Genomic DNA, 14,332 nt, shown 5'->3' with positions numbered 1-14,332 from the left:
ATACTTCTATTTTACTTGCAATGAGAGCTTTCCAGAGTAATTACAAATGCAATGCAAAGTTAGCTCTCAGCGGCAGAGCGTATGTAATGATGAGCATAAGTCTAAGTATAATATCACATTGTTTTTGCAATTTTTGCACTTGCTCAGCTAAAGTTAATATTTGTATCTACAATTGATTTGTGATAAAATACCGTTTTATCGTATACAATTAAATCAAATGTATACGCACTTTCTTTTTACTTACAATTTTATTTGTTTTTCAAATGCACATGCACGACAGAACACTTATTTATATTATTACTTATTATAGTTGCTAGTATTGAATAAATATTTGTTCTTGTAATATAAGATTTTATTTTCTCTCAAATAACAAGAATAAAGTGCTCAATGGCTACGGCGTAACACCACGAAGAACTACGCCGTAGGCACTTCCACTCGCTACTGCATGATAAATTCGCGTTCTCATCTGCTAATGTTTTTAGATTTATAGTTTTTATATACTTGTTCTGTGATATTTTATTATCAGAAGCTTATTTGAAAATGTAAATGTTAAAAAGCAATCAATAAATAGTACCAGTTAATTTAAAATTATACATCTACAAATATACGAAGAAGCAACATTTATAAAAAACAAGTCGTAAAACTCCAAAAGTAACGAAATTTCTATTTAAAAGTTTTGTAACTAAATAATTACAATGTAGCTGGTATAAAAAGTTTTACAAAAATTTGTGGATTTTCGTAATTTACTGCGGTGTTCCCCTTTCATGTTAAAGTTCCTTAGAAGGCTTCTCTTGTTCGAACTTTATGACAGCTTTCACTGACCCCCTCAAATTGTATTTACATCGTTAAAGAGTTTTTCCATAGACGTACAATGGTTGTTTAAATTGTTTTTCAATGTTCGTATTATTATAATTTCCTTTTTCGTAGTTATAATAGCTAGTTAGTAGTTATAGGTAGTAATTTATACGTGTTGTATTGAATAGTAAGTAGCATTTTCTATATTTGTGTAATGGATAATTAAAAGTTCATATCTATCATACTGCCTTATTTTAACGTATATTTGTATGATATTTGTGCGACTAAGAGGCAAAACCAAGAATTTTGTTTCTTTATAAAATAATATCCGTTTAAAGATATACTCAATTGTCGTTTTTATCTTAAAGTACCTCATGCACTGATAAGTTTATCAAGAGCAGGGTTCGTGTAACCTAAGAATTGTCACGGTGTTAGCTGATCGATAACTATTGTGTTTCCACGACAATAGGGTTTGGAAGTTATACTGTTTGATCTTTAATGAAAATACTGCGGCATATTAACTATTTATTTCAGTCGAATCCATTATAATGTTGTCAAGATTGCGTTATACTTGTCATGTTACCTTGTACATTAATATTTATTCTATTATAAAATTACTTGTAAATGTTTATACCTAATTGGAAGTCGTTACTTAGCTGCTGTAACTTATGTTTATTATAAACTGTAGTCCAGTGACCGCTTTATCTTCATGCGTTAAACAAACTACTTTCGTTACTTGTATGGGTGCCTAGCAACATATATTGCTTCGCTCTTTTCCTAGGGGACGAATCATGTATTTAAATGTATATTAACCAAAAAAATTAAAAGTCTAATTTTAAGACACGCCCACAACTTTTTAGTCGCGTAACAATAATACGTAGGATGTGTCCGTAGCGACGTATGTAGCTGCAGGACAGACATTACAATAGGAGCTTTATCCAAGTGTCTGATGACGCATGTCTCGCATTTCCTCATGGATATAACTTTTCACCGGATGTACATGAAGCACTCACGTGCCGGATATAATTAAAACTCCATTTGCAAAATAACTCGCCTTCCCGTTCCATATGAAATAGTTTTATATAACAGATGGTATATTAAACATTCCGACCACTGGAGTGAAAAATGCTTGCTCAGCATTTCGTATCTCCGACTTTTTAAATTATTCCGGCATATTGTTTTATAATTCAGAGTTCCAGGCTTTCGTAAACGTTGAGAGCTTTATAGAAGTTTAGCTTTGTTGCATTTGTATAATTTATTTATTTACGAACATCATTTTGTAGCAAGTTTTTGATCAAAAGTTATTTGCTGTTTGTTTATGTAATTATTTCTACGTGCTTCTAAGATTTTACAATAACAAAGATTTTGTATAAAAATATTTTTAATCAAATCTTTATTAGAAACACGTAATTGGATCTTTTAAGGCTTTGACACTTCGGACAGTCAATTAAATATTCTCATAAAATATTCTACCTTATCCTTATAAAGTTAAGGCCCATTCTCAAAGGAACGCTCTGAGCTTACAAGGATTGATGCTAAAATAACGTTACTTCAAAGAAAAGTCATTGAATAAGATTCTATTTAGTATTGTAATTAATACCATGCCCTGGTTTAGATGAGTCTAAAGTATTTGGTATTGATAGGCTGCTACAATGATAATCCAATAATACTTGATAGATTTTCACGTAGTTTTCACGAGCCACGTGACAGAGTGCAAAATAATCTACCATGGAATTTATTTTATTGATTTCGGATTTTAGAATGCTCATTTTCGTAATTTCATTAATGCGTGAATTTTCGTTCGTTGTTTCCATTTATATATACTTTACTAATAATTTAAATTGCCAATAGATAGGTATTATTATATCTTATAGGATCGCAGAGGCTCTGCGGTAAAAGTACTGAAGCTGTAAGATAGGGTTATATAACATTATTCAAGTTATATGTATAATCGTAAATCGAACTGTATGCGTATATCGTAAAGAGCCTTAACGGGAGACGTTTATAGATAACGTAAAAGAGCTACTGTGGCTGGGTGCAATGTTCGTCTATAAGAGTACATTAAATAAACATAACATGAAGCAGAATAGAAATGCGGCAGGCAATAAAAGTGTTTGCTTAAACTCACCCCAGACACAGAACGTTGTATTGACGTGTCATTGTGTGGCCACACGGATAGCGGTATTGGAGTAACGAAACTAAATGAGATCTAAAAGAGAAATAAAATAAACCCGGTTGGATTTATCGAAAGTTCTATTTATAGCAGGGCTCTGTTATCATTAAGCCTGCTATATACGCCGCACTATCTGCGAACCCTCGCAGTATTCATGACCAACCAAGTAATTTATTTTTGGTGTTTTTGTTGTTTAACGCGATACCAGTTAAAATGATCGCTGTTGAAATTAATATAAACTTTTAAAAAATAATGAATAGTCATTGATGTCTTTTTGTCTCATGGCCACAATGTTAATGCTGTATCGATCTAATAGTCATAGATCTAATAGCGACCGGTCGGTGCCATGCCGGTCGCGTCGTCGTTTCTGCTGACTAATGAAAGCTTCCTAACATATTCCGCTCACAGAGAATTAAACATGAGCGTCGTCTCACAATAATCGTTTAATATTAATACACATTTTTATCCGCAAAAAGCACGACGGAATTAAATTGTATTTCTATTTTCGTTGCATAATTTACAAGTTGTGATTTTTCGATTTATCTCACGCTCCGAATGTCTAGCACAATTATATCCCAAATTCATATTGTTTATATTTTTTTTCTTACAAATGGTTGCTTGTTTTAATAATCTTTTATATCTTAGGAAAAAATATATTAAATTCGTTCGTTAAATACGCTCATTATTTACATGAGAATATAGTTAAAATGACGTAACTAAGGTAGTGGCGATTGCCGGCAGAGGCGGTGGCGTGAGGGTGTTGGGGCCATGAGCGCTGGCGCGGCTCGGCCTGCCGCCGGCGACTCCACGCCCGGCTCCGACGGCGACCGTATCACCAGCCTGTTCCCCAAGTGCAGGCCGCGCGCCATGCATCACCACCACGACAGGTTAGGATGGCAACCCATAGTGAAGACTATAACAAAGTTAATATTGTTTATTTGAGGCTTGGAATAAATATTTTCCAATAATCCGAATCGTAAAGTATTAGCATTAGTTACAACGAATTACTAAACAGGAATAACGATGAATTCATATTTAAAATCTACATTTCATTAGAATATGTGTATCATAGTTTTATAACTCTTAATATTTACATTAATTTTGGGACGGAAACATTTTGAGCTTTATGCTCTATAAAATATATAATTATATATCGCTACTTTCGACATAAGATAACGGTGTTACGTTTTATGTTAAATAGTTCATTGAAATATTTATACTTTAGTGTGAACCATATTTTATTTACATGGAATTTAAGTCTAAATATTGCTCATACAAATGTACGTTGAAGGCATTAGAACTACTAAACGCAAATATAATTCTAAGTTCAAATTAACGCGTATCACGATAAGCATAGCCGATGGAAGGCTTGCGGTGAGGTAAGGAGACGCAACTAGGTCATTACTTGGCAGAAGCCGGGCTGACACGCGAAACGGCGATTAAACTGATTACAGAAACAGTTATAAGAAAACTATTGGGTGCGATGTACTCTTGATAACTTACGGGCCCTTTATATGGTATTTGTTTTTCGTACAATTTTTACTAGAACCAGTGGGTATCGGGCCGTTCAAGTATTACGTAACACTATAGGGAGGGGGGGGGGATTTGATTTTCTTATTTGGTGATTACTTTTGCTGACAAGAGGAGGGGGAGGGGGTAAATGACAGTCTGCAGGAAGATCTACTTACGTAACACTTGAACTTGATCTATGAAGTTGGAAATAGATGGAAATCGCAAATTAATTTTATTATAAATGTACACATTCGAAGGATCCTCCATAAAACGACATTTAAAAAACGAATTGACTGTATGCCTTTGTTAATAATAAAATCCCATGATTACAGATTGAATACTGCCATAGAGGGCAGGGAAATGAACAATATGAACAACATGTCCTCAGACGAGGAGCGGGAGAACGACGCTCAGGTTATACCCAATTCTAAAGGACCCTATAAGCTAAGAGATTCTAGGTAAATATATAATTTCTTTAATTGTTTTTCTTTATAAGCAAGTAGACAGTGAATTGTGCTCCATTGAATTTTTATTACACTGAATAGAAACAACAAAAAATCATCTTAATAGTCCCTACCCCCGTTATTCAATTCAATAAATATTTATTGGCGTGGTATTTTACAAAACTGTACTGAAAACAAGTTTTGTTCAGTCTTTAATAATACCTCCTTTAAGCTAACATCTATATACCTAGATACAATTTAAAATAAGCATGAAGCTGACTGACTGAACATTTCTTCATTAATTCTTCTAACATTTAAATTGCAGAATAATAGAAATCGCCGGTGGAAGGGAGCTGTACTCGCAAAGTAGAACAAAAGCTGTGCGGAAGTTACGTCACAACAACACGCACAAGCACAACCTGCGGAACAAAATACGATCAATTAGCAAAGATGCGGTCGACTACGGCGCGGATAATCTCACAAACGAGGTATTTATACTCATTAATCGATAATTATAATAAGCATGTTAAAAGTCATCCTAAAGCATTAGCAAAGGTATAGGCATTTGTAATTTTTAAAGGGTTGTGAATAAATGAAATAAATGTGATAATTATCCGTAATTTTCAGATATCTTTGCATAGGATAAACAGTGAGCCCAAGAAGATGATTTCGAGGCATACATCGCCGACGTACACAAATGGCGATAGGGATATTTTAGAACAAACTATGGGTATACCCAAAAACAGCTCACCGATCCTGGATCCCCACAAGATTGCCGATGTCAGCGCTAAGAGCAGCCCCATCGCGGTGGTGGCCGATGGACAGGTTGTGGTTTTTGACGACAATGACGATTGGAAAGGTATAGCAAAAACGTTTTAACATGTTCGTTTTAATTTAATAATTATTTTATTAGTTCGTTTATTAAAAATGCTTGCATCACCTAAATCCTTTCATTATCTTTTTGTTTGACGTTTTTATACATAGCTGGCATAAGCCTTTAACGATATCGTTTTAACTATATTACAAAGTGAACTCTTTTATTTTCAGTTATATTGAATTCTGTGTCTCTAGGTTTGAGGACGGACCCGGACGTTAGTGATGACGAAATCGATGTGAGTGTTAAGAGGACTTTAGACAATTTGAAAAATGGTGATAGTGAGGTGAATAAGAGTGACAGTGAAAGTGAGTCGAGCTCGCGGGGCGTGAGACTGAGCGAGGGGAGCCCCACGGCGGTCTGGCTGTCCGACGACGATAAGACCAGGGTCACCAGGGTCATCGGCGAGCTGCCCATAGCCGAGTACGAGGGCTCGCCGCGCCGATACGGCATAGGGCAGTCGACGCAGAAGACTCAACTTCGATCGCCCAGACCAGGGTTTCCTCAGGTATTTTAAAGACCTTTGATTCGAATGTGACCGTCTCGATCGCTCGCATGTTAAATAGGTTTTTTTTTAAATTATAAATTTGTTTTATTTCAGCGAATAATAACCGAGAGCCGAGACGAGACTCCGCCGCCGTCTTCGGCCTTTGACTACCTGTACGAGTTTTCGGAGACGAGGAAAGTCCTCGAAGAGTTCTTCAAGTGCCCACAACAGCAGAACTCCAACGATGAAATTGTCAACTTTCAAGTGAGTCGTCTAACAATAGACTTACTAGTCTACAATTACCTAAGTCCCACGAGTATGGGGCATTTCTTCGCAGAGCAGTTTTTTATTAGGAGTGTAAAAAACAATGATGTCTTTTAATATGTTTCAAATACTTGCCAGAATTTAAATTTTTTGTTAATTCACCGAACTAGATTTGATTATAAATCTACATTTTAAATGTCATAATTGATGCATTGTATCGTATCCGTGTTTGAAGCTGCGTTAGAGAGAGCACGCATTTCTTCATTTTTAATGAAATATTTAGAACACCACGGGATCAAAGCCGTTGTGTCGCTATCGCGTTGTTAAACTATGTTAAAAAGCAGGTTTTGAATTTAAAAAAAAAATATATTCTGTTGATTTTCCAGGACTTGGACTACGAGCTCCGTCGCCAGACGCACGAATGTCCGTCGGAGAACGGGATGGAGGAGAGCGAGGGGGACTGGGCTCCGGCCGACGCGCTCCATTCGCCTCACACGGTGCACAACCACACCAACTTCCTCGGCCTGCAGGTGCCCGTCTATTCGTCTGTTCGATAGTTGTGGTCGTCATTGGTACAGTACGTAACGCAGGCACGTAACGTCGTTTTCCAGCAACAACGCGGTCGCTACGGCGCGCCCGACGTGTCCGCGCTTCGGGCGGGTCCGGGCGAGACGGAGACGGCCGACAGTGTGTGCCCTTCCCCCGCGTTGCCCGCGCACGCTCTGGCTCTCTCGTCCGCGAGCGACACGCCCAGCGACCTCTCGCTCGCACTTATGGAGAACGAGCTCTCTGAGATGAAAGGTGAGACGTTTCTTCTGATAAATCTGTTTTTAAATGTTCTGTATTATTCGTTACTTAATAAAATAATACACTTTTTACGCCTCTTCACAATATTGCATCTTACGGATTGACATGTTGCGGGTGTTATAGTAAATACGATTAAAATGCTGCTAAAGTGAAAAATACCGTTTTTCTTACATATTATTTTGATGTGTCTCGAGAAGTTTACTTTTAAGTTATAATTCATGACATTCTTATTATTTGTCATTTTACTGGTTTAAGAAATTTGTGTTATAAAAGGAATGTACCTAGTCAAGCCATAAGTTCTGTTACAAATGAAAATGCATTTCTTTAATGAAGTAATGTTATATCAATAATATTATACCTACTTCTTTATTGAGGTCTCAGCAATAAATAAAAAAGTATTCTATTCGAAAAGACCACCTTTGTCTTTTATAGAGGTCTTCACTGTGTTTGGCCACGAATCTATAAATTTACGCACTGGTTCCAAGATACATTTCGCCACTGCTTGCTCCAGATTTTTTAAGAGACTCAATGTCGCCGTGTCGAATAGAGTAGGCCATGTAAGTTCTCTAAGACTGACCATAATTTAAAGTCTAAAGGGTTCAACTCTAACAAAATCAGTTGGTTTTAAGCTAAGCTTGGGTAGTTCGTGCCTTGTAACCAGGTACAGAATCCATAATCCTGCTGGAAAGTCCACAGTTTATTTTCTAAAAATTTATTGCTGAGAGGTTTCTCAACATGATCCAAGACTGTATCTTGATACACTGGCTGAAATTTTCACTTCTTATTCACAAAAATATAGTTTTGTGACTCCTTGATAAGACACGCCACACCATAGCATCTCTTTAAACCCCATTCCATATTGTAATTTGATAATGAACACCTAAAAATTTATAAAATGGCGCAAAATCGATAGAAGTTTCTAAAATTATATACGTGTTCCAAATTGAAAATAATAAAAAAGTTAAAAAAAAAGAAAAGTTTTTATATAACACTATCTATGGCCAGACTAGTAAGAGCGAATTGAATATATACAGCCGTGTTTGTTCCAGTACAAATGGAGTTGAACCGAGTGGTGGGGGCCCACATGCCCATGGTGGAAGACGGTCTCTCCTCAGGACACGTCTCCGACACTGACAATAACAATCAGATTATGTCGTTGCCGGTACTTATGACATCTCGATTCATTCTACTTTTGTCCTTGAAGTCTTATAATTGACTTAGTTATAATAAATAGAAAATAATTATTTAAATGTAAACAGTTTAAGAAAAACACTTTTTGAACAGATTGAAGCTATGTATTATTATTAAAAACTTATAATTATTAGTCACCGTGACCATGCACGCTGAAAAGCACGCGAAACGGGAAAAAATTAAAATTATGTAAATTATAAGTTTTTAATAATAATACATAGCTTCAATCCGTTCAAAAAGTGTTTTTCTTAATGTGTAAAAGCTATGTTTACAAAAGACAATACTATGGAAACAGTTTAACACAAAATTTAGATCATTATTTTAAAGATAACATTCCTAATCTAAAAGTAAGGAAATCCGTCTTTTCGTCACAGTTTAACAGAAAGAGACGAGCGATCACTCTGATGTTTAGTGTGTATTTCGTGAGGAATAATTAATTAGGTATTTATAATTCCGTAGACCCATTCGCCAATGAAAATAGAAGAAATAGTCGACAGTGGAAATAATACGGATCCTCATCTCCTCTCCGACGCGGATCTTCACTCTCTCGACCCGTTAGGTAGGACTGCTTTTTTGTAAAGTTTACCTAAAATGTATAAGGTTCAATTTAAACGTTTGTCGAAATATGAGTGCAAGTAGTTAATGTATTGCCACATCGCAAAAGTTATGAAACTAAAAGTTAATGACGTCAGAGTAGAGAGAATAAAAAGAGTCGTCTCTTGCGCAGCCGTGCCTCCCCCCGCGCCGGCCCCTCACCGGCCTCTGGACCGTTCGCCGCATCACCACCACGGTCACCACGACGACGTCTATCCCAGGTCTATATTTATCTTGTTTCATAGAACTGCTTTAACTATTTAAACGTGGGACGTGACGACTCAGTCGCCACTTGTCAGTATGATAGAGGTTCTTCCACCTCCTCCACCAGCGCAATCGGTCGACCTCCTTCCTGTGTGAGTGCCTTGCCGTTGCTTTCAAGCTTCAGCCCAATGTGCAGGCACGACCGGAGCGAGATTGGCCCATCCCCCTTTAAACGTTGCCTTTTTACTTGCGAACCCTTATGGTATCACGGAACATCAGGTGAGCCTCGAGCCCGTTTGCCCCGTTATAAAAAAAATAGTACCATACTAATGTGGACACCACTAGTGATTGTCTATGATTCCGCCCGGCACCGCTATGTCCGGACTCGTCCGAGACACAAACTGCAGTCTGTTGTTTTTTTTTTTAGGACCACATAATTAGGACAAACACATTATTATAATGTATGGTTTAGGGAGCGTTCAAGTATTACGTAACAAATTTGGGGGGGTGGGTGTCCTCTTGTAAAACGCTACGATGCAGTGCGGGGATTGAATTATGCGTTATTGTTCAAGAATCTCTAAAAATTACCTGACAAAAATACATGAACGCTCCCTTATTAATAAACCAAGTGTACCATAAATAGTATATTTCATCACTCCAACAAATATAATTCTATGTCAGAAGTGGGATTCGAATCCAAGCCCTCACAGAGGTGTGTGAGTCACGTTACAACTGAGTCCACAGATGTAGTCTATCTGAATTCTAAATTGTTTTGTGAATCGTTTCCATGACTATGCTTTCAGAAAGCGACCGACGTCGGCGCAGAGCAATGATTCGGTGGAGATTAAACCTGTCAGTGGAGACGAAGGTTCGTTGGTTGTAAATGAAGTACGGCTTCTTTTTATTCTTTTTTTGGTTTGTAAAAATATGAATGTCGATAGATGAAGCGGACACGGATCTCGAAACGGACAGGCTGCTGGGTCAGCAGAGGACGGATGACCAGGGTTTTTTTGACGACAAAGTGAGTTAAACTAATTTATAATGAAAGATTACTAAAGATTATATATATAGTTAAAAAAATCATATTTTTGTCCTTCTAGAAAACGTCTCACTTTGACTAGAAAGGGTTTTAAAGAAAGCGTATTAAACAAAGGAATATGTTAAGGACCTATCCGGTCGCCAAACTCCAAAAAAGTACATTGTTTCTTTCCATTTCTTGTCATCGCTTCTTGAAGTATGGCGAATGGAATGAAAAAAATATATGGGCGGTTGAGTAGTTTATGTATCCATTTTGAAAGATCGATTCGCGATTTAAATAACTTTGCTCGATAGAAAAAAATCCAAACATAGCCAATTTTTGACATTTTGAATTCATTTTATGCCGAAAATGTATATAGAACATGGTTTTGAAATTTACACGATATATTTAATCCAAGCCAAGTATCCAAGTAATCGACTCCAGAAAAAAATGATAAAATTACGATAATTTAATGTTTTACATAACTAATTGTTATTACGAGCCGGCGCGCCTCAATGCTCCAGCTCTCCACTGCGCACCGCAGTCCACCCCGAGACACTGATACAGCAATTCCTGCTGGGATAGGACCTTAATAAAAATAAGTCCAACTTATTTATAAATACCAAAAACTATAGACCTTCCTCAATATCTCATACAATTACTTTGAACCTGATCAAGATTTACTGTTATTTGTAATTGAGCAAGAGTACAATATGGTAATAAAATTAACATAAAAACAATATCACATGCGACTACGTGATGACCAATAGCGATCCCGATCCAATCAATTATTTATTGAGCTCTGATTTTTCACAACAAAATGTTTGATGTACATTTAAAATGTAAAGTCGAAGGTCGTTTTGATTAAGCACGTATAGATAAAAACCAATAATTTCTAAACAGTTATAAATGTGTTTCTCTAATCAGTTGTTTGTATACGATATTTTTTTATTGTCATCCATAGCCCCCTACATAGAATTTTACAACAGAGCTTCAGGCAGTTTGATAATTTAAATTGAGCGCGGTGATTCATTGAATGAAGTAATACTCACATACGTCCTACTCGAATAAACGCTCCGACTCGAACTGACCTTGCCCTCTTATTGTGTCGGCCAAAGACTATTAATGTTATTGCATTTTATTTTATGCCACATCGTTTGGTGACTCTAGGAGTTGTTAATCATTCGTTAAAGATAGAGCGCGTTATGTTACTTATAAATTAAAAACAACGTTAGCTATTTAATAAAATATGACATATTATAAGAACGTCAAACGAATTAACAAACTTAAAATGACATCCTTTCAAACTAATATTGCATAAGATTCACCAATACGTTTTAATATCGTTTTATACACAAACTAAAAAAAATATTAAAAAATTTAATTATTATGGAATATAGTCTGTGGCAACTGGCAAGATTACGAGTAATTGGTATATACTCAGATATAACATGTTAACTAGAACGCAAATATATTGGAATTATTAAAGACGTCGATTGAACATACGTGTTATATGTATCGAATTATTATTCGAACAATATTGTATATAGGTATTATCTTTGTGTAAACAGTAAACATCTGTATCGCAGTGAGTGCCAACGCTCGTATTAACATAACGTGTTCATTTACGTTTACGAATAGTTATCGCGCGAGAAAATACCATATGTCCTTTTTTAAATATGATTGAAAGTGACAACTACATTTTGATTGAAGTTCAAAAACAATATCGTATTTAAAAAATATGTGGTTTAAGTATATTTTACTATGCAACATGGTCTATTAGCATTATTCTAATGTATTGTTTGATGAGCCGAAGTGAAGTTGCGTTATTAAAATGAGCGATTTCGTGCCTGAATGTGACTTTAATATTGGCAGCGAAAAGTCGCCAATTTCCGATTATGAAACTAAAATAAGTGATAGCGATAATGCGGATTGTGGTATTAAAAATATTGATAACAATTCTAATATGACTTTAACACTTGATAAAAATACAGATATAAATATAAATAAGGAAATAGACAGTAAGAGTGTTCACGAAATTAGTGCTAGTGTGGAAGAACTAAGTTTGAATGAAGACAGTGATGTTTATAGTGATTCTAGTTTGAAAAGTGATAATTCGGATACAAAGAACAAGGTATATAATTGATAAATCTATTTAGAATTCGTTATAGTAATTAAGATTATTAGATAATTAAGAATGAATTATCATTGGGCGGTAAGGGGTACAAACTTAATTATGTCAATTGTAATCATTATGCAACGAAGCGTTAATAAATAAATAAATCAAATTTATTTAATTATGTCCTTCACTAATTATTTAATATTATTTCACATTAGCTACGTCCAAATGTTTTGATCTTGCTAGATAGATGCGTAATGTGTGACTGACGAAGACTGTTCATCTCAAAGCTTTTAACTCCCAATCATTTTGACAATTGCGTCGTTTATAAAACATTAGGTTCATACATTAAGTTTTGTAATGGAATGTTATATTTTTTTTCAGGGTTGGCGCAAACCTAAGTCCAGAACCGTGATGCCCATCGTCGGCTCCGCGGCATCGAACAGAGAAACTCATGCGCACGACATCACTGATCACAGGGACGACGAGGCACTTCATAATGGAAAGGTTAAATTTTTGATTTTCCTCAAAAGATGACGAAAGGCACATGTAAATTTAGTCATTTCAAAATGTACTTTTGTAAGTCCTTTTATTCTATTTTATTGTTGCACGTAAGCGTTTTTGAAAAAAAAAAACAAAACGATGTTTCGTATTGTACGATTGTTAATACATAATTTTTATGTATTATTTTGTTTCAGGATAAAGACGCGAAGAAGAAAAGCAAAAACAAAGAAGGTAACTATTTTTATTTTTATTTTCATAATTATGAAACAATAACTTGTATTAATGCGTAATTTCTTTCACGCGTCCCTGGGTTGTCCTGGTGAGTTAAATTTTTATCACTTAACCTTAACCAGGTTTAGTAAGAAAATATTGGTTATAATTTCAATATAAGTGAATCGCAATGGTAATATTCATTTTTGCATTCGAGTTGAGTAAATGTTGAATTTCAGATATCGCTTCAGTGCTGATAGAAGGCGTGCTGTTCCGAGCGAGGTACCTCGGCTCCACTCAATTGGCCTGCGAAGGTCAACCCACCAAAGCCACCAGGATGCTTCAGGCCGAGGAGGCCGTTTCGAGGATTAAGGTGATAAATTGCAATCGATTAACTGCATTATGAGCTCAGTATTGGCATTTTTACTTTTTTGTTAATCTTAAGGGATTCTATATAGTCTGTGGATTTTAGGTAAAACACCTTGTTAAAGTTACTATAAATATATTCGATTTATGATCATCTAGTCCTTATTAAGCGATGAAGCAAATCATCAAAAAGCCTTTAACAATCCCCCACTATTTGTTCAAACACTACACTAACGATCAGATAACCTCTCAATTCACCGTATGAAATGATAATTTGAGTCTACGCCCGTCAAGAGATCGGCATTCTCATAATTCACGATCACTCAAAGCCCGTGTGAATCGGTTTTACATTATTATTTTTACCTGTATTTATACCTTGTAGTAAATGTAGTTAAAGAAGCATACGAGAGCATGAAATTAATCTACAAATGTATATCTTAAACCGTTGTAAGTTTCCTTTGTTCGAAGTATTTATCCTTTATTAGTTATAAACAAAGTAATCTTAATGTATGTATCGGAGAGTAGAAGTATTGTTTGGAATTCAGTAAAAGCAGTTTTTATTAGAAATTGTTCTCCGTCCCGATTTCATGCTCGTCAGCCTCTAGTCCAGAACGCTAGCGGGAACCCCTCCGCCCCGTCCTCCCGAGCGGATCGGACGGGCCGGGCTACTTTCGCTCTCATTGACTCGGCCCTAGAGTATTTTTTCAGCGTTCCTCACCCTCGACCCGACCCGAGAAGACGTCGGACGACGGCCGGCTAGCCTCCTCCGTT

The 14,332-nt window shown here is 36.0% G+C and overlaps 1 protein-coding gene across 14 annotated transcripts in view; it reads left to right on the top strand.

Moving 5' to 3' along the window:
* The window catches only part of LOC123714553, a 70,587-nt gene that overhangs the window by 51,504 nt on the left and 4,751 nt on the right, over positions 1 to 14,332 (top strand). For 8 of the 14 annotated variants that reach the window (XR_006754330.1, XM_045668858.1, XM_045668856.1 and 5 more), the window contains 16 exons: positions 3,712 to 3,855; positions 4,813 to 4,938; positions 5,249 to 5,411; positions 5,551 to 5,782; positions 5,971 to 6,305; positions 6,399 to 6,548; positions 6,935 to 7,078; positions 7,160 to 7,349; positions 8,405 to 8,517; positions 9,006 to 9,105; positions 9,274 to 9,361; positions 10,148 to 10,212; positions 10,286 to 10,365; positions 12,866 to 12,988; positions 13,180 to 13,216; positions 13,435 to 13,568. Coding sequence is in view for 13 of the 14 variants with exons in the window: in XM_045668858.1 (XP_045524814.1) it covers positions 3,712 to 3,855; positions 4,813 to 4,938; positions 5,249 to 5,411; positions 5,551 to 5,782; positions 5,971 to 6,305; positions 6,399 to 6,548; positions 6,935 to 7,078; positions 7,160 to 7,349; positions 8,405 to 8,517; positions 9,006 to 9,105; positions 9,274 to 9,361; positions 10,148 to 10,212; positions 10,286 to 10,365; positions 12,866 to 12,988; positions 13,180 to 13,216; positions 13,435 to 13,568 (2,224 nt within the window). In the remaining variant the exon portion in view is untranslated. Of the gene's footprint in view, positions 1 to 3,709; positions 3,856 to 4,812; positions 4,939 to 5,248; positions 5,412 to 5,550; positions 5,783 to 5,970; positions 6,306 to 6,398; positions 6,549 to 6,934; positions 7,079 to 7,159; positions 7,350 to 8,404; positions 8,518 to 9,005; positions 9,106 to 9,273; positions 9,362 to 10,147; positions 10,213 to 10,285; positions 10,366 to 12,865; positions 12,989 to 13,179; positions 13,217 to 13,434; positions 13,569 to 14,332 lie in introns of all 14 variants that reach the window. The other 6 variants (XM_045668859.1, XM_045668851.1, XM_045668860.1 and 3 more) reach the window with 4 other exon arrangements.

The sequence above is a fragment of the Pieris brassicae genome, chromosome 9, assembly GCF_905147105.1.
Source record: "Pieris brassicae chromosome 9, ilPieBrab1.1, whole genome shotgun sequence".
Taxonomy (NCBI): Eukaryota; Metazoa; Arthropoda; class Insecta; order Lepidoptera; family Pieridae; genus Pieris; species Pieris brassicae.
This window is presented reverse-complemented; position numbering and strand designations above follow the sequence as displayed.